This window comes from Pinus tabuliformis, chromosome J (assembly GCF_031772625.1).
Source record: "Pinus tabuliformis cultivar Carrire ecotype Pingquan chromosome J, CPIR1, whole genome shotgun sequence".
Classification (NCBI taxonomy): domain Eukaryota; kingdom Viridiplantae; phylum Streptophyta; class Pinopsida; order Pinales; family Pinaceae; genus Pinus; species Pinus tabuliformis.
This window is the reverse complement of record NC_142295.1, coordinates 530457886-530478248: the sequence shown is the minus strand read 5'-3', so window position 1 is coordinate 530478248 and position 20363 is coordinate 530457886. Positions and strand designations below refer to the sequence as shown.

Genomic DNA, 20363 nt, shown 5'->3' with positions numbered 1-20363 from the left:
AGATGTCCTAACACAACCTGATGCTGATGGAAGAAGGGAAAAATGGATTGCAAAAATGATAGAATTTAATATAGAGCTGAAGCCCACTAAGCTGGTCAGAGGTCAGGGACTTGCCAAATTATTGGCTGAAGAAAATTGCAAATCATTGGATATTGATTTCCTATGCACAATTTCAGAAAATTGTCAAACAGAAGGAAGGGAAGCAACTGAACCAGAGAAAGAACAATCAGTGGCCGAGAATCTAGCTTCATGTGATTGGTATTTTGCAATAGTTAATTTCTTGCTGAAGCTAGAAATTCCTTCAGAACTTACTCAAAGTCAAGCTAGAACTTTAAAACTTAGAGCAACAAAATATTGCATCAATGAAAATCTGCTCTACTAGAGAGATCCATCTGGAATATTTTTAAGGTGTCTAGACAAAGAACAGTCAATAGAAGTTATGCACAAGTTTCATTCCAGCATGTGTGGAGGGCATCACTATTGGAAAACCACTACCCATAAAATTCTTAGAGATGGGTACTGTTGGCCCACTTTATTTTCTGATGTATTTTCTTTTGTAAAATCTTGTGACAGGTGCCAAAGATTTGAAGGAAAACAACAGTTGAAGTCCCTACCCTTGAAACCAATAATTGCAAAAGGACCTTTTCAGCAGTGGGGCTTGGATTTCATTGGGGAAATCAATCCACATTCCAGTGGCCAGCATAAATGGATATTAGTAGCCACTAATTATTTCACTAAGTGGATTGAAGCAATTCCTATATGGAAGGCTGATCATAATGTGGTCATGAAAATTTTGACGAAGAATATCTGCAACAGATTTGGTTTTCCACATAAATTAGTCACAGATAATGCAACAACTTTCAGGGCAAAAGAATTGGTGGAAATGTGTGATTCAATGGGTATTAAACTTGTTCATTCCACCTCATATTATCCTCAAGGAAATGGTCTGGCAAAATCCTCTAATAAAAGTCTGATCAAGATAATTAAAAAACTGTTAGAGGATAATAAAAAGAATTGGGATTCAAAGCTCAAGTATGCACTGTGGGCTAACAGAGTGACCATTAAGAAATCCACAGGGAATTCTCCTTTCAAGCTGGTGTATGGCACTGAAGCTGTATTTCCAATTCAACTAACTCTCCCTGTGGAAAAATTCCTTCAAGAAGAGCAATATGAGGAAGAATGCATGGAAAATAGGATCACTGATTTAGTAGAGGTACATCAGAACAAAGAACAGCTGGTTGAAAAGGCTACAACACATCAGAGAAGGATCAAGGAAGCCTTTGACAAAAAGGCAAAAACAAATAATTTTTAGATTGGTGACTTGGTTTTGAAGTGGGATGCACTGAAGGAAAAGAAAGACAATCATGGGAAATTTGATGCTTTCTGGAAAGAGCCTTTCATCATTTCACAGATTCAAGGGAACAACACCTTCATACTGAAAAGTATGGGGGGAGAAGCAGTTTTTGATGGCCCAGTTAATGGGCGGTTTTTGAAAGTTTATGTTGTTTAAGGTCTTTGGCCTTAAGGGTTGTAAATATTGTGTTTTTATCAATTTTAGTATAGATGCAATAGACTCCATGCCTAATGGAACACTAGGAGTTTTGGCTAATTTGTTTTCAGTTGGAAAGGCATTGATCTACAGGTTCTTGAGACCTCACAGGGAGGATCTCATCCCCAGAAGGAGCCAGCGTTAGCTCTACCACAGTTTGCAACATTTGATGGATTAAATCAGGTCAGATAGTGCTAGTTTGGGTTGCAAAGGGTTTGCAGCTGTTTATTTTATCCATCCTTTTCATTTGCCTTATTCCCTTATAACTCCCCACACCTCCGTTTCCTCCTTCCCCTTAAATCCTCCTTATTCTCTTTTAAGCCCCCTCTATCCTTTTTTTTCTCCCAATAGCTCTGTTTCCCACTTAATCTCTTCACAAAACTCATTTAAACCTCATTACCTTTGTTTTACACCTGAATTCAGTGTAAAAGTTGTGTTTCCCCAACTCCCGGGTGTTTTTGATTAAACACTACAAATCCCGTAAACCCACATAAACCTTGAGAAAGCGAGTTCAAACCCTTTCGTAAGCCTTTTAAACATCTTTTCACCCGTCATTTCAATCTAAAGTACGTGCTATAACTTGCCCACTGTCCGATCGCGCACGCCTTATCATCCGACGGTGTTCGCTAGCCCTCTCCCCGCAAGCCGTGCATGCGATAGCCCGCGGGGAAGGTAGTTTCCCGCCGGACCTACCTGCCACGCGGTGCTATTTCACTGGATCGCGCCATCATGTAAGTAAACCGCCTACTCCCGAAGAGCGGTGCGGGGAAACTGCTTACCGCCCTTCCTGTACAGCTCCCTGCTCGTTAACCCATGATCATCTCTGCTGCTTGTCAGCCGTCCAATCGTCCATCCCGCGATCTGACGGCCCATGTCCCTCCATTCCCATTTGCTCCCGATAGCCCCTCAGATCCAATCCCCACCGTCCGATTTTCCAGATCCAACGGCCTATAATCAACTGCGCCTCTGTGTCTTCCATCGCCTCCCGCCATCAGATCTCGGCCGTCCAACTGAGCCATCCAACGGCTAGCGCTCTTTCTCGGCTCCTGTTCGTGTTCAATGCAATTTTTGTGTTTTGGGCAGTCCTGCACACCCGAAGGAGAAAGGAGCCCATGTTCAATACTCTACACAGTTAATATTTCAGCTACCACATTCAAAGAACAACATGGCTAAGGATGAGAAGGACGATCCTCGAGCAGTTCAATGACTGCAGCAGTTATTGTAATTCATTCAAATAATACTTCACCTGTTCAGGAAGGAAATCAAAGTACCAGTAAATGTCATTTTGTCCATTAAAACAATCAAATTGCATCAAAGACCATATCTAATTGTAAATGCAGTTGGTGGTCAGTTATGACCCCCCCACACATGGGTTTGTAGAGAAATTTTGTAGTCAACCTCCATATATACCCAGAAAAAAGAGGTAATGAGGTTGATGAATGTTATTGATGTAAACTTCAACTTTTGGATACTGCAACTATTGTGACACCTGCAGCTTCTGGTCTTCATTTCCAGCTAATGCAAGCTTCTTTTGCTGTTAATTGCTCACTTTCACTTCTTTTTCTTTGCTCTAGGCTATGCCTGTTATGCATTTATTCATGTGCTGCTGATGTTTAGCATTAGAGGGGCTGTCATCCCATCTCTGTGTTAGAATCTAGTTAGTTTCATTGAATCTGTATGTAGGTTTCTATTGTTTTAATGCCAGAGAGCTGTCATCATGTCTGTGCATTAGGAAATAGATATACAAACCTTTTAGCTGGTTTCAGCTGGCCATCACAGGGTCCTGTGCATCTGCTGGTGTGATTAGTATTCTCCATCATCACATTTTCCTTAAACTGTGAGTAATTGGTGGTCTAAAGCCTTGTAGTCTGGGGTGTTCACCCATGTCTGGGGTTAAGCATAGCAGAAGTGGTTATCTAGCTTGAATATGCAGCATTTCTTTCATTCATCCACCATTTATCCAACTTATTGTTGAGTTTGTAACGTTCACAAGCATCTCTGATATACAACCTAGGAGAGTTTCTTGGGGTGATAATAGTAACTACACAGGCCAGGCCACTTCACCTTCAACATCATACATGAATTCTAACAAGGGATCACAAAACTCCCTTGTGATGTCGAGAGGTTTGGCATGCGAAAAGAATCACGAAGGGATGAGTTTTATAGTATCCATGATAGATGTGTGAAGATTCAAAATAGGATGGGAGGAAACAACTTGTCATTTGTCCCTCCTTCTCATGCCAGAAATGTTGACAGTGTTGGACCCGCCAACATGTCAGGGGGTCTCCCCGGTAAGAAGTCCCAACTAGACCTTAGGTTGTTTGGTGTAGGAGTCCCAATAGTGGGTCATATGGTATCGCCTTGACTACGGTTGCGTGCAAAGGTAAGTAAGATGTCCTTATTGGTAGCAAGGGTGTGACATGCGCAACAAGCCAAGGAAGGTGCATGAATGGTTCTAACACATGGAAGGTGGAATGAGTGCGCCCCTTGGAAACCTGTGTAAACACGCAGCTTGGAAGGGAACACATGAGAAAAGATGCATCACAAACTGGAAGGAAGGTGAACCAACAATCCAAAGTGATGGTTAAACCAACAACACATCTCAGTAAGATTCATACATACATATATAGAAAGAGTCTATACATACATGCGTAAGAAAACAAATACATATATCATTAGAGTAACCAAGTTAACTGAAATACAATAACAACATATGCATGAAACGTGCTGGCTCTGTTATATTATAATGTGAAAGTTCCAACCATACAGTGATGAGCTGCAAGAGTTCACAAAAGGTAGGTGACTCTTGCAGGGAACAGTCATAGAGTAGTTGAAGAGTCATGAGGGTAGGTGAGCAGACAGAGTGATCAATCGCAGGAGCAGGACTGCTCACCTTGTTTGCTTTGTGCCAGTTGCTTGGATGAGTCTAAAACCTATATGGGCGTAGTTTCATCTATTTGTGCATGTTTCACTCCATGCTGTGTCTATCCTTGCTATGCTTCCTTCTCCCGTTTGCATATATCTTGTTCTTCCCGAAGTTGTTGATTCAAATATTTCAACTCCTTCACTGTTTCCTCCATCCTCTATTTATCTCTCTGCTTTTGCGCATTGCTCTTGTCGCGTTGTCTCCTCTTCGCCTCTATCTCCAGTGTTGCTTTCTCCACAAGTAGGTCTACTTTAAACTTGCAAGTTTGTTCTGCCTCTGCATTGTCGACAATATTTCTCTTGCCTTTGTCACACACAGGTATGTCACCCTCTGCTACTGCTGATGATGGTGCTCTCCTAGATGCTGCTTCACGTTGCTTCACTAACCATTCCACAACAATGTCAACCAGTTCATTTGTCTTGGAGAAGCTTTGACAATATCTCCGTGGGTCTTCCTCAGCCCAATGAAACGCCTCATGGATCCAAGGGAATTTCACTCTCACATAGTGATCCTTTACAAAGCAATGCAGGTCATACAATTGAATCTTCTGGTGCCTAAAGTAAATCTTTTGAACTCTTCTGTCTCAGCATCACCATGCTTGAGATTTCGTATCTTGTACAACATAATCCGCAATGGAAGAGTGGTCTAGGGTGCCTTATTCTTCCGATGCAGTCTAGCTGAAAATCCTGTCGAGATGTGGTACGACACTTCTTGCATGACGAGCTTGTCCATGGAAAACTTTGGTAAAACATGTGGAGGCTTCTCTATGTTTTACATCCATATGAAGGTGCCAAAAGGTGAGGCATACCAATCTGTTATGTCGATCAATGCCTCCATTGCTGCCTTTGACATGCAAGGTGGATCCTGCTCAAATATAATCTTGTACTCCTAGGTGACAAAATGGTCTGACAACTGTGTGATGACTCCACAAAAGCTACATTCAGAAAACAGTTTGCAATAAGTATGTACAAAGGTTTCCATTGATGTCCATGGCCACTTCAAGCATGGGAACTTCCGATGGGAACAGATTGTATCCAAGATGTATGCAGACATGTGGATCTTTGCTTGCCGACATTTGGGTGGCTGTTGAGCTCTTGTCACCTATTCCTTCAGCCTATGAGCTAACATGTTGGACCAGTTGCACGATTTTCCTTCATTGACCAATTGGTCCAATGTGATCACCCACATCTATGGGAAGATCTCCGTGCTCTCTTGGCCATACAAATGTCATGCAAAGATGAACAAGTACTAATATGCCTTCCACAATATCTTCATCTTGTAAATCCGGTTGGGTGTCATCCTGAATTTGGTTGGCTCCTTCACCCAGCTCTTCAAGATATCTCTGGAGTTTGCACTACTGCTGGGTATGCTGAAGGGTGTTTCCATTATGATCACTGGCTTCGACAAGTGGTACATCTGTTGATAGTCCTATGCCTTGAAGATAGCTATCTCTGTCCCACTGACACTGCTTAACACCATTGTCTCAGGATCAGTGAGCGAGACGATCCAATGTATCGTGTCTATGCATGAAAACGCGGCATACCTGTATGCAATCTGGTATAAGCCGAACTTGTGATTGTTCACATAGACCCTGTGGTCTTCAAGGTCTTCCTCAAATGTGCCTAAGAACATATCATTGATATCCTGCCATTTCAACTTGATGTCTTTGTATATGATCATCTTGGTGTCTTCGTAAATCAGCAAACTCATAGACACTCGCTCAACTGCATCTCTAGTTGTGCTTCCGTCGGTGTCCTTTGACCCTGCTCTCTTGGAGGCCATTGAACCTGAACTACTGAGAGATAGACGAACACCTGCTATACCTAGAGAGACTATGACATGCATGGCAAGCAATATGCCAATTAAAACTAAAGAAAACTTGAGGACTGACATGCAACATACCCAGGAGACTGATGGCAAGGATTGCACAATTTTCACCGGGAGGTCGGGAGATTCACTACCGGAACTGTGCAAAAGGCAGTCCGGACTGTCGGGAGGCTGGTTGGCTACTGGAATTGCGTAATGTGTAATCCAAGCTGACATGTTGGGTGCTGAGATTGCACAATGTGCAATTTCAGTCAGCAAAGCATGAAGGCCCAGGGACTGCATTATGCAATATTCTAGGCTAGCAGAGCACTACGTCTCAGAATTGCGCAAAGCAAGCTTGGAGGATAGTGCTTGGCCAATTTTTCACATTTTATGGGAGTATGGCAGAGCCTTCCCTCTCAGAAATGCGCAATGTTGTCCGGGCAAGGCAAGGCCCGGGCCAAGGTTGCCCACACCCACTAACGGACGACCGAAAACATATGAAGATCTGAATGCATGGAGAAACTGAGTGTAGGCAAGAGTGAATGATCATGCATGCAAACAACAAATGCAAGATTCAGAAAATGGGAAAACATGCATGTGTGTGAAACGGGTCGCCACATCGGTGACCATTAGTGCAAAAACAATGTCATGCATGCGACAACAGTGAGATGCAAATGAAAACTAAAACGGTGCTTATACAGGCTAACATGCATGCAAATGACAAATAACATTCACAGAAATCAAGCAGACAACACTCACATAAGCCATAACACAAAAAGCGACAAAAATGTTGTAAAAGACAAGTAATGTGGACTTACCCCAAAATAGCTGAGCTGGATGTGCCGAAGACTCCTAGATGTGTTGTTGGATGTCATAGCTCCAAGATCGATGTGAAGAATGAGCTCTGTAGCATCGAATAAATAAGTTTGGGGTTCATGAAACGCATGCTACAAATCTAGGAAAAAACGACACTTGGAGGGAAGTTTCTAAAACGATCTTTGCATGTAACCTCCAGCTGCTAAAAATAAATCCCTAAAATCTAGGGATGCTTTTTGCATGTTGCTTTTTTCTATTTCGAGAAAAGTAGCCCATGCATGCAAATCAAATTTGCTGGGTCCTGGGTGGAACTGGTCAACCTAAAGGCATATCCAACAACCTGCAAGACTGGGAGAGGGATTTGCACAAGTTTTTGGGCTGAGTTGGGTTGGATTTCACTAAGGGATTGTGCAATTTCTGGGGTCAGCAGGTGACTGCTTCCCAGAATTGCGCAATTTCTGGGTTGAACTGTAGTGCCAGGCTAGATTGCGTAGTTTTCTTAAGGAAGTTTGTCTGACTGTTCTGCACAATTTTGGAGCTCAGCAGGCTACCCAACAGATTTGCGCAATTTCTGAACGGAAGGCTAGTTCCCCTCCAAAATTGCGAAATTTTTTGAGGGAGCTTCTCAGCCAACAAATAGCTTAGGTTTGGAATGGAATCCTGTGAAGGGAGTGAAGCAAACTGACATGCATAAGATGGAAAACAACTGAAAAAAAAATGAAGCCTATGTACTTGACAGTGCAAGACATGCTACTAAGGATGGTTGGTAGGGAGGCTCCAAAACGAAGCTAAGTCAACATTTTGGAGGGTGGTTGTAGCCACTACAACACAAGGTTATGGAAATACTTGATGAGTTGTGCTAGCATACTACGATCCCAAGTAAAACCCCTAATGGGGTCCAAACCAATTTCAACCAAGGTATTAGAGCCTATCTCCTAATGTAAGTTTGCAATTAACAAATGTTTTATTTTCATGAAACTTTTCCATATGTATGAAGTAGAGGAAGGACTACTAATCACATCCTTTAACCATATCCTGAGTGGAAAATACTTTATATATTTTTTCTTATAATCCCATGCCAAATGTCATAAACATGTAAATTGTACCATAAAATTTTCACCAGCAAATCCCAACAGAATTTTTATATATTTTTTAGTCCCTAGCCACCATCTGCCTAATCCCTTGTGATCACCTCCAAATGAACCAATGATTTTTTTTTACAATTGTAGACCCAACTCATAAAAAATGGGAGATATATGCATTAATTCGTTGAATGATATATTTTGGTAGCAAATATAGATGCATTTAGTATACCAAAATGCTTTTTAGAACCTACTGAATAGGCACCAACTTACTACCCATCAAGATCCACTTACGAGATCACAAAGATAACTTTGATTCAAATTTTTCCATCAACCAATTCCAGTCTCTTATACCATAATTATTGGGCTTAATATTGAAACCCAAATATTTGAAACCGCTATCTATCCCATCAACCTCCACCTCAAATAATTTCGTAATCTAAAGAGCAGTGACATATGTTATGGAATTTGCAATCAATAAAGATTTTGACTTACTCGGAAATAGACCCGATGCATCTCCAAAAGTGGATATAATATGATGGATAGTATGAAATTCAATACATGATGCCTCACCCATGATTAGTACATCATCCTCGAAAATAATGTGTGTTATAGAAATGTTCTTGGTGATCCCAAACCCCACAAATAGACCACAATATTGCGCCTTTTTAATTTTTCAACCCAAACTGTTGATGGTAGAAATAATAATGGGGATAGATAATATCCCTACCTGAGACCCTGAGATGCATTAAAGAAACAAGATGGAACCCCATTAATTAATACATCAAATTTTACAGAAGAGACACATGTTATTATCCACTTAATGACCATATATGATAGATCAATTTTATGAAGTACCATTCTCAGATACACCCAATCTACGCAGTCATATGCCTTTATTAAGTTTAGCTTAAATAATAATGCATTTGTTTTTCTTTGCCTTGATGGAATGAATGCACTCCTGCGCAATGGCCACCATATCCTGGGCCTATTGATTTTCCAAGAACCCAAATTGTTCTGGAGAGATGAATTTTGAAAGGGTGGATTTTATTATGGATGCAATAATCTTTGATATGTGAAGTTAGAGCACTTATCTTATAAATTTAATTTGGAAAAATGGCAAATTTATTGAAATCACAAATTTAAGTTCTGAATTTATATAATCTAGACTGATTTAGGATTTTACAATGTGTTGAATTCATTGTGCATTTAAAAATGCAATTTAAAAATGAAAAATTACTATCTCGCCATAAATTATATTGTTGGATCTTTCACTAATTTGGGTGGCACATAGAAGGAATTAAACACTTTTAAAGTCAAGTGTGGAGTAGTACAACACTTATGAATTCCCTGGGTTTGATTTATCTCAAAGAAACCAAAATTTAGAATCGTTAAAATATGTTAAATATTTCTATTTAACCTAATTATAACCTTAAAATTAAATTTCCCATATGGGATTCTTATCGAGCGAAAAAGAGGGGGTTTTACACCATCCCACCTGGCCAAGAGACTGGGGGACATGGTAGAATGCCCCCGTAGAGTTGTTAATGGTTTGAATGAATTCGAGGTGATTCCACTTGAAAGCATTTACCATGGTGATTAAACTCCTTTGTACTCCAAACACTGGTCTAATATACCTTTACTGCCAACTTCCTCTCGAGAATGTACACCAGAGCTTCTCTCGTGTGGAGCATCAATCCAAACTAAAATCAAGTATGGCAATTCATATTTTGGTTCAGAAATTCATAGTTGTATTGACGTAGACTCTTAGAGGTATTTTTCCACAAGTAGGCTTCGAATCTCATTAAATATTATTAGGCTTCTTTGGCGACCCATCTTTTTGAGACCTGACCTGGCACAGACCTGCAACTTTCGGCATATCTCCAAAGGAACGCTCTCACCTTGATAATTTGGATTGCAGCTCTGAAGAGACTGCCACCGGACCACTTAAGAGCTTGGTTTCACCATGAAGTCACTTTTTCTTTACATGTCCATAAGGTATTTCATGACTTTCTTGCTTAGTTTTCATTACATCTATGTTCATGATAACTCTTTCCACTAGACAATTTATTTCTTAGTTGTGGAATTGGATTGCACTCATTCAGGAGCGTCCTCTCTACTCGTGGTCTCACCTCTTCTTCCACGGTTCTTTTTTTTGTTTTCCTGCATTATGTCTTGGTTTTGTCTACTTATCCTTCTCATTTCCCAATGTTAGTGCCCAAGTGGCTTCTAAATGTTGCACCTCTATGGGCCTCCCACTTTCCCTCAAAACTCGCCTTCTCTAGTAATGAGTCTACCTCCCAGATCTTTTCCACGCCAACTCCCCTTATTTATCCTCCGTTAGCACATGCCTTTCCCTCTTGTCATGGACATTTTTAATGTTGTATCACTCTCCCATGATTATCCTATGTGTGGATCTCGAGCAACCCTCTAACATCCCTCTTTTGGAAATTTGTCTCATTTTCCTTCTTTGTGACCCCATCGTGCCCCGTTAGCAAGCCCATGTATGATGGGGAGTGACATATTACCAAGAACGAGCTAGTTGAGGTAACACACATACACCATTGTTGGAGGAAACCATCACTTGGTTCCAAGATATTACCCTAGGCCCTATCCGGGATGAGTTCACCCATGCAGAGAAAGAAAAAATCTCTCAAAGGAATCACCTCTTGGACACAAAGGTTCTAGTCAAGTTGGAAGATCAAGTGCCAGACATTGAGCATACACATGGACACTTCAACCAATACATGCACACGGTTTATTTATATTGGCATATGAAATTCCTTATAGGCATGGTCCTTTTGGACATGTATGATCATTGGGAAAATCTCCTCGACTCCATGAAACATTTGCATCACCACATGAAGGACTTGGATTAGCGGTAAGAGTGAATAGAGTAGCACTTTGGTATCCCTCCCCCTGCTAAAGGCACCTCAGTGGATAATAAGGATCCTATACAGGTTGCAGCCATTGATTCATAACCCTCCACCTAGTCTCTTGTTATGTTCAGGGTTTCATCATTTCTTGTTTTCTCTAATTATTTGCAAGGCCAAAGAGGCCTCGTTTTCAATTTTTGTATGGTTAATTTTAAACTCCTGAGTACTTTGATAACATATGCCTCTCTACAAAGACCAAATTTTTGGTTATGGTTTGGTCTTCCCAGTGATCAACCGACCTAATTTTTTTTGTAATTTCATGTACACTCTTATTTTGAAGATAATAAAATATTTACCTAAAAAAACATTAAAATTAAATTATTAATATTATCATATGATTTGAATTTTATTGTTTATTTATTTAAATATATATTTTAATAATTCCTTATAATTAAGATAATATTTAAAATATAAATTATTTCGAGTCTCAAAAAATTTCAAAATTTCGAATATACAATACAATTATTATGAAGAATTCCTTGTGTTGTAGCTGCTATAATAGCCACAAAATTTATCCCCTTTCAAACTTTGGAGACCCCCCATGTTAAATTTGCAGCCACCTTATGCCTTTGGTATGCTAGGGTCCCCCCTCACTCTTTACATGTCTAGGGTTTCCTTTGGACTTAACAAGCTCTAGAGGTTTAAAACCTAAGTTTTTCCTCTAGGTCACTATTCACACTTGGAGATTGAAGATTGAGTGTTGAATGCGTGACTTGTGACCTATCTGTGGCCATATTGATAAAGTCACATGCCCATACTTTATACCTCTAGTGAGATTTCACTATTCTTTTGAGTTGCGATTATGCGACCTCCTTTTGTACAAGTCGCATCTGACCTTGGCCTCCATGTGATTTTACTTTGCGACCCCCTTCCTACTCAAGTCGAATGTGAGCAAGCCTTCATGCTTTCTTACCTTGCGACCCTACAAGTTGCATGGTCACATTTTGAAACTACATTCCCCATGCGACCCCACACTACTTATGCGACTTGCTACCTTCTTCCCCAACTAGTCACATGGGACATGTTCTTAGCATCAATTAATGTTGCGACCACACCTCACACATGTGCCTCCTTTTATGAAAATTGTCACCCATTTTCATTTCATTCATCCTCCTACAAGGACATGCATTTTATTTCTCTCCAGTGACCGATGGTGACCCGCAACCTATCCTGGTAAGTAATGTTTCCCCTTCCTCTGCAATCATTGTTTCTTGTGAATTGAAAAGTGTCCTCCTCCTTAGAGCCCCAAATCTGCGTATTCCTCTTAGGCCTATGATGCCTTTTGTGACCTTCATAAACCCTTTCTCTCCTCACTTCCATTACTTCGTATCTTATAACTATGCATTCAGAGCTCTGTTCTGCCCAAATTAAGTTTATCCCTTGTGTCCTTGTGTGCCTAACACCATTCCTCCTCACCTTTTCCCAAGCAGTGGCTCGAAGTCCCCTGCTCTCTTCTCATATTCATGGTCATAGCATCACATTTCAAATGTGTTAGTGCCTAGGTACTTTCCCCTTTGATTTTTGATGGTTTTTCTGTAGGTTTTAATCTCGTACAAAAATTATCTGCATACAAATTCTAAGAACACAGAAAAATAACATTGCAAGAGCATAACACATAAAACACATATACACAGAGATTTTCCCCTGGATCCCAAAACCATGACTACCAGCTTGATTTTTCATTATGTTCCTTTCAATGTTACAATACATATTTATACATGCTGAAGCATCCAATACCATGGACCGAAAACCATCGCATCCAAAATCATGTGCGAAAATCATGCACAAAACCATAGGTAGGTCCGCCCAACCTAATATAGGGTCCAAAAAAAACTTCACGGGGCACTGCCCTGGACCTCGTAGAGGGGGGCTACCCGCCCCCCTGAAACTCCCCTAACAGGGGGGGCTTCCGCCCCCCTTGTGACCCCCCCACACAACGAAGGGGGGGCTCTGCCCCCCCTCTAACCCCCCGGTTCACTACGTGGGCTAGTCGTGGAAAGAATAACACAACCCAACATTTTCGGCTTAAATGCCTCTAGAGTAGACATCAGACTCTTTTACTGTTGAGAAGTGTAGCAAGAAAAGCTAAATTTGGCTTAGCCTTTGTCAAATTGAGAAAATTCAAAATTTCCACATTAGGGAACAACTTGGAGGTAGTTAACTAAGGTGACATGGCTCTTGTCACTCAGTTAACTCAGTAAATTCGAGTTACATGGCTTGGAGTTCAGTTTTTTTTTTCCGAGGAAAATAGAGTTCGTAATTTCTATTAAAAAGATAATAATAGATATTACATGTTGTAGATGCCGAGGCATATGCTGTAGTGTGGTATGAACCACGATACAAAATGAGCTATAACAGTGTCATCTAAAATGTCCTTAGGTGTATACAGGAGTTGTATGCCACCAATAGTATGGATAGTATCCCAAAAAACCCCATAACGATCACAAAAATATACAGTAATGATGTATTTACATCCACATGTATAGTAGATAACCCGGATATGACTATACTGATATATACAAAAAATGTGAAACCATGGATCAGCAAAAAAACTAGGGAGGGGGGGGATCCCCCATCATCTGGCCGTCAATGTAAGGGCGGTGATAGTATCTGTGCGTCCCTTCTGGTGTGAACTCTTCGATCAGCCAGTCTCCTAGAGGGCGATCCGCCGCTTCTTTCGATAGCTGGTCAGCAATCGCATTTCTTTCCCTGTAGATATGAGAAACAGTGATCTGGTCAAAATGTGTTTTTAGAAAAACAATTTCTTCCAAGATATGCTTCAAAGAATATGCATGACAAAAAGTTTTATTGTTTGCCCAATCAATCACTATCTTTGAATCCCCAAAGATTTGTATTTGTCTGCAATGTTTAGTAAGAGCAAAATAGAGGAGATGTCTCAAGGAGATAAGCTCAGCAAAATTGTTTGAGCCAGTCCCCAGTCCCAGTCTCAGATGATAATAATGTGTATCAGATAAGTATAAAACAATCCCCCCTCCACATCCTTGTAGCGGGGCAGCCCCATCGAAGTAGGCCCAAGGCATATCCTTGTTTATATGTTCAGGCTGTATAATTCTTGGGCAGGAGGATTTGTGCTCGAAGGGAATTTCAATGAATGCAGCACATATAGATGCCGAGAGGAGCTGGCAGTTGCCTCTGCGATTCTCAAAAATGATAGCATTCCGTTGTTGCCATATGTGACTCGAAACCACTGCAGGAAGGTTTAAGGCCTTTTCGGAGGCAACCGCAGCCCACCAGTGCGTCCATGCAGTTGGTATATCCTCACCATGCCATACAGTGCTGATGTTAAGAGCCTGCGAAACCTGTTGCCAGATCATCTTTGTAGTCTCACAGTGGAGGAAGAGATGAGGCGTCGATTCCTCTTCTTTGTGGCAGAGAACGCACCAAGAAGGTCCTGATATTGCCCGCTTTTTAAGGGTATCGCCCGTAGGTAGCTTATCTGCAATTATGTTCCACATAAGTAGTCTGCATCTAGGCGGAGCTTGGAGTTGCCAAACAACTTTCCACCAGTTTTTTAGATTGTCAGGTTGCTTAGCATCGACAAGCCTAATGTAGCCCAGCTTTGGTGAATATGTCCCTGTTTTGGCAGGGGCCCAAATAAGTTGATCTTCTGCCTCCTGTAACTTGATGTGCGATTCAGTAAGAGCCCGAATATATCCATGCCACTGGTCTGTCCATTCCTCCGGTAAGTGCCAATGCCCATCCCTGATCCATGCTTGTGAAAATATAGTAGATCGCTCAGGATCCCCAATCTGTGCCAAATATTTGATGCCCCTGTTATTGAGATGTTGAATCAGTCCTTCCGGCAGAATATGAGCGTTCCCCGATCCGGGCCAGGGGTCAAGACCAATGCGAACCTGAGCACCATTACCCACCCTCCAAAGAAGATTATCTCTAATCAGTGGCATAGCTTTAAGTGTGGCTCGCCAGATAGCAGATATACCTTGATGATTCCAAGAAGGTCTGCGAAGCCATTCCGTGATACTGGAGGGCCAAATGTATTTATGATGAACAACATGAGCCCATAAACTGTCCATCTTGGTGAGAGACCAACCCTGCTTTGCAGTAAGAGCTTGAGCAAATTCAGGAAGGGACTTTATACCCCAACCTCCCCATTGTTTTGGCATAGCAATGAGGGACCATCTGGTCCATGCAAAGATCCTCCCCTTTTTGTTGCCATTCCAAAGGAAGCGGGTACATATTTGCTGAATCTTATTTAAGATGCCTTTTGGGATCCAAGTCAGTGACATCCAATATACAGGAGTGGCCTCAAGGACGGTCTTGATCAGTAGAAGTCGACCAGCTTTTGACAGTAGGCGGTGCTGCCATCCAGTGATCCTTTTTTCAATTTTATTTATAAGCCAAGTCCAGTGTGTCACTTTATATCCATCCGGCCTTAATCTGAATCCAAGATATTTGATGCCATCCATCAACTGGCATTCCATGAAGGGAAAAAACTGACCAGCCAACTGTGCTTCCTGCTGAGAGCAATGCATCAAGGACCTGGTGGACTTTTGCTTATTTATTTCCATGCCCGTGGCTTTACAAAAAAGGAGCAGGACATCATTTAGGGCAATAATGTCTCGGACACTTCCATTAAGGAAAATTAAAATATCATCCACAAACAATAAGTGGGTCAGGGCAAACTGTTCCGTAATTTTGAGGCCACTGATATCACCAGTCCTTCTTGCTTCCGCTATAAGCCTGCTCAGTCCTTCCATAACAATGAGGAAGAGTAGTGGGGATAGAGGACATCCTTGCCTAATCCCCCTGGAGATATTGAAGCGTTCTGAGGCTGCTCCATTGATTAGTATAGCAAAAGAAACCGAAGTAACACAGCCCATAATCCAGTTAATGAGAATATGAGGAAATCCCAAGTGAGTAAGGATCATCTTCAGGTATAGCCAATTTACTTTATCAAAGGCCTTGGCAAGGTCGATTTTTAAAGATATGCCTTTCAGATTCTTCAGCTTTATGGAATGTAAGGCTTCTTGGGCAGTGCCTATAGCCTCTTGTATATGACGGTTCCGGAGGAAAGCAAATTGTTCAGCCGAGATATGCGAGGATAGGACAGGCTTAATGCGGTTAGCAATGATTTTGGCTATAATTTTATAGAGACAGTTACAGAGGGATATAGGGCGAAAGTCATTGAAGGATGAGGGGTCATCGGATTTAGGAATCAAGGCTATAAAGGTCTGGTTCATCGGTGGATGGATGTGTCCCGTGATCCTGCTTTCCTCCACCACCGCCAAAAGGTCATCCTTCATCAGTTCATAAAATGCCAGATAGAACTCCACTGGCCATCCATCCGGTCCCGGACTCTTATCCTTCTTAAACCATTTAAGAGTACTTTCTAACTCTTGATCACTGACCGGTTGGCAAAGATCATCAATGTCCTCTGGCCCAACAAATCTCGGGAACTTTCCTGCAAGTCTGATGATCTCTGGAAGGTTTACAATATTTGGGGCCGTATAAAGACCCTTGAAGTGTGTAATTCCCAGTCTAGCCAGCTGTTGATGTGTGGTCGCCCATCCATCAGGTTCCATTGGAAGCTGCCAAATGGTGTTAGAAGCTTTTCTGCCATTAGCTATGTTGTGAAAATATTTTGTATTGCTGTCCCCTGCTTTGAGCCAAATGGCCCGGCTCTTTAGACGCCAGAGTTCCTCCCGCTCATTCAAGATCTTCATTTTTTGCTCAATCAGTTGGCAGAGTTCAGATTTTGCAGCATCAGATTGATAACCGGCTCCCCTTTCATCAGTCAATTGGGCTATTCTATCTTCCTTGTCCTTCAGAATCTGATCATCTCTGCTTCGTTTCAATTTAGCCCAGGATTCAGACAATTTTTTGAGCTTCTTAAGCCTGTCACAGAAGTCCGAAGCTTTCCTCCTATCTCTCAACGGGGGTTGTGATGCCCAGAAGTCCGAGACCATCTTTATGTAATCTGGGTCTTGTAGATGACCAGCAAAAAATTTATAGGGGGAACGCGGCTTTTGTGTGTTGCCACTTATCTGTAGGAGGATGGGATGATGATCAGAGAGGCCCCCATTGCTGACCCATTGTCTGTATAAAGGAAACATCTGAATCAAGGCCTCATGCATCATAAATCTGTCCAGTCTCCTTCCAAGAGCAGCCTCTCCAGTTCGCTGATTGTGCCAGGTAGGGAGCTTCTTGTTCATGGGGATGTCCACAAGGTGATGAGCATCAAGTAGCATGGACATTTGTTCCGCAATAGGATCACCCTGCGTCGAATGGCCCCATGTCTCACCAGGTCCCAGCGAGAAGTTAAAATCACCCCCAATGATAGTATTCTGAGTAATATGATCCTCTGATAGGAATTTTTGCCAGTAGGTGAGCCTGTTCTGGTTGGGCCCATAAATATTGATGATTCTAATAGGGGAGCCCAGTTCTCCCATAATGATGTCCATACCAAGGAAGCTGCTACCTCCCCAGGCCGAAAGAGGTCTATGTATCCTAGGATTAATGCCAATGAGTAGACCACCAGATCTGCCACTGGCGTCCAGCCCATGTAAGACCCAACCAGGGAGCATAGCAAGTAGACAATTGACAGCCAGTTCAGTAGAGCATAGGGTTTCCTGAAGGAGAATAATATCACATCGGGATTCAAGTATAAGCCGCTTAAGAGCCAAACGTTTTTTAGGGTTGGCTAATCCCCTGCAATTATAGGAGAGACAAATCATGGGGTCACACAGGTCAGGGGCTCATTCGCTCTAAGTGCCCTTTCAATAGTAGACTGACGACCCAATGCAACATCTGCAACCGCAGATAATTTAGCAGAAGAGATGAGGGATGGTCTTCCACGCTTTTGCTTGCGGTGCCGACCGGGGGAGGACCCCAGGCCTAGGACTTTTGGCCGAGACCGGGACCTCAGAAGATAATGGTGCACTCCAGATTCCAACGGGGAGGGAGGGGAGTCAGGGCCTATTGGCTCCGGGTTATGGGAAGGGGGAGTGGTCGAGAATGTGGGGGGGGGGCGGGGCGATGGGACATAGGATGGAAGGGAGGGAGACATTCTCAGCAAGGGAGGTTCTGAAAGCAGAGTGCATAATGGAATGCAAATCTTCTGAAAATAAAGGATGACATACAGGAATGGAATTATAACCCGAATGTGAAGATGCTGTTTCCTTCGGCTTTGGAGCGGCTTCAGCAGTCTTTGATCGGGTGCGCGGCGGCTCTGATGAAGACACTGCCAATTTACGGGAGTTCTTTTTCTTTCCACTGTCGCCCGGCTTATTGATAGGAGTCGCCTGTTGAGTCGGACCACCTTCAGTAGTGGTATTGGCTTCAGCATTTTGATTTACAGGAGGCTGCTGTCTAGGTCCTTTAGAATTCTCCTTTGCCACCCCTGTAACCAATGGGCAGTCCTTATAGAGATGACCAATTTTATGGCATCTGCGACATCGAAAAGGCACGCCTTCGTAATCCAGAATCTGCTTCCGGGTGACATGGTTGTGATACAGATCGATTTTCTCCTCCAGTCCAGGTTTGGTATCCAAGTGTACCAAAATTCGAGCCATAGATCTATTGCCCGTCTTCTCATATGAACGATCATGTTCCAAGTAAGTGCCGAGAGTGTCCCCAATCCGTTTGAAAGCATATGGGCTCCAGAATTGCCATGGCAGGCCAGGCAGACGCACCCAGATGGGGCCTGCCCCCAGTTGTTCACGTTCAGGGTCAAATAAGGGATCCCAGCGCTTGAGCATAACAGGCATAAGTTCAATATGCCAAAATTGGGTAAGAATCCACTGGGCATACTCGGGGCAGCAGAAATGCAAGGCGAACCATCCTCTGGTAAGAACCATGACCTCCGGTACTTCCTTTAGTAATGGTCCCCATATCTCTTCTACCCACATCTTAAGTCTCTCCGCCGTATAAGTGCGTCCTCGAACCCGACCAACCAGAACCTTGCGAGCAGCATCCATAATATCAGGCAGCGGAGCTTCAGGCCCGAAATTAACCCTGAAACCAGAGTCAATAGCTCGTAAGCACCTTCCTTTCGTAACCTTCTCCGAGCGCTTGCCAGAAAGGGACTCCCTGAGAAGTTTGCGACACGGGTCCGTGGAGCTATGTTGTGCTGAGCCCGCCGAACGCGCTGGTATCAGCGGCGTGAAACAGCCAGATCGAATAGGAGAGCGTGGAGCCGGTACCCTGTAGTAAAGGGCTGGAGGAGGGGAGGGGCATTCGTTGGCCCAGCGGCATAAATGAGACCGAGGGGGAATGAGAGCTAGAAGGAGGGGGTGGCGGCGGGGGCGGAGGTAAGGGGGGCCGATAATGCTGTTGAAAAGGAGCGTCCAGTGATGGCGACGCTTGAAAGCAAGAACCCAGTATCTGAAGAGTCGCCGGGGAAAGGGGCGGACATTCGAGTGGTGCGGCGTCCGGGTGAGGATATACCGGCGATTTATCTTTCCCTTTTAGCGACTGGTGCGGAGGCCGTGAAGAAGTGCCGGTCATATACCCAAGCGCAACGCTCCTCGGAATCATCGGCTGACTGATGGTATGTGCCCATATTTCTTGGTTCGGCATGGGGTCCTCCCCATAATCTACAATATCCTCTTCAACCATGTTAACTGTCGGTGAAGGCGCCTGTCACTTGGAGTTCAGTTATGCATGTGTGATTGCTAATTTATAGCTATCCATTTCAATTTATTTCCATTTGTACTTGGTTTCTTTTTTCCCATAGGAAAATTTGGGTAGATCAACCCCCAAGAGGATCTTTTAAAGCTCGTCGGCCAGACTAGCAGGGCCTAACCCTAAGGGTGTTGAGGATAATTGACCTTGTGACCTCCCGATTGGCGAGGTACTTAACAATGGGGACTTGACCAGTTGATCTAACCCTTGGGGCTTCATTTGTACTTAGTTAAACTAGTTCTAATAGTTAATAGAACTAGTTGGAGGTCAGTTGTGCAATGGGACAAAAATCTAACTCAGAGATTATCCAGTTAATTGATCAATCAACTAAAAATATCTCATGCATGCAAGGAATTCAAATTTCTTAGTTGTGGTGGATATTCCACGATAGTGTAACATCAGTTGTAAACTAGTGTTGATTGTACAGATGTTGCATGCAATCAGTGATCAATCCTTTTGAATTATACAATCATTTTGGCGGAAATTCCTAAAGAATAGGGGCTGATTTCCTTAGGAATTGTGCAAGGAAATAGGGGCCTTGGTAAGAAAATATTTGGCTAAGTATTGGCCATAGCTTGTTC

At 42.7% G+C, this 20363-nt stretch overlaps 1 protein-coding gene across 1 annotated transcript; it reads right to left on the bottom strand.

Moving 5' to 3' along the window:
- Positions 1-2382: 2382 nt before the first annotated feature.
- On the bottom strand, positions 2383-19076 carry LOC149228088 (uncharacterized). The gene is made up of 3 exons (XM_089380673.1): positions 18240-19076; positions 14103-17729; positions 2383-2673 (listed from the first exon to the last, which is right to left on the bottom strand). The coding sequence occupies exons 1-3, from the start codon at positions 19074-19076 to the stop codon at positions 2383-2385; spliced, it is 4755 nt and encodes a 1584-aa protein (XP_089236799.1).
- Between the last annotated feature and the right edge of the window lie 1287 nt (positions 19077-20363).

Coding starts and splice junctions, on each gene's coding strand:
- LOC149228088 (XM_089380673.1), bottom strand. CDS start 19,076: ATGGATGCTGCTCGCAAGGTTCTGGTTGGTCGGGTTCGAGGACGCACT. Junction 17,730..18,239: donor CGGGTTATAATTCCATTCCT/GTATGTCATCCT, acceptor ATTCTCCTTCAG/GAAACCCTATGCTCTACTGA. Junction 2,674..14,102: donor AAGGATGTGGAGGGGGGATT/GTTTTATACTTA, acceptor TTAACTGTGTAG/AGTATTGAACATGGGCTCCT.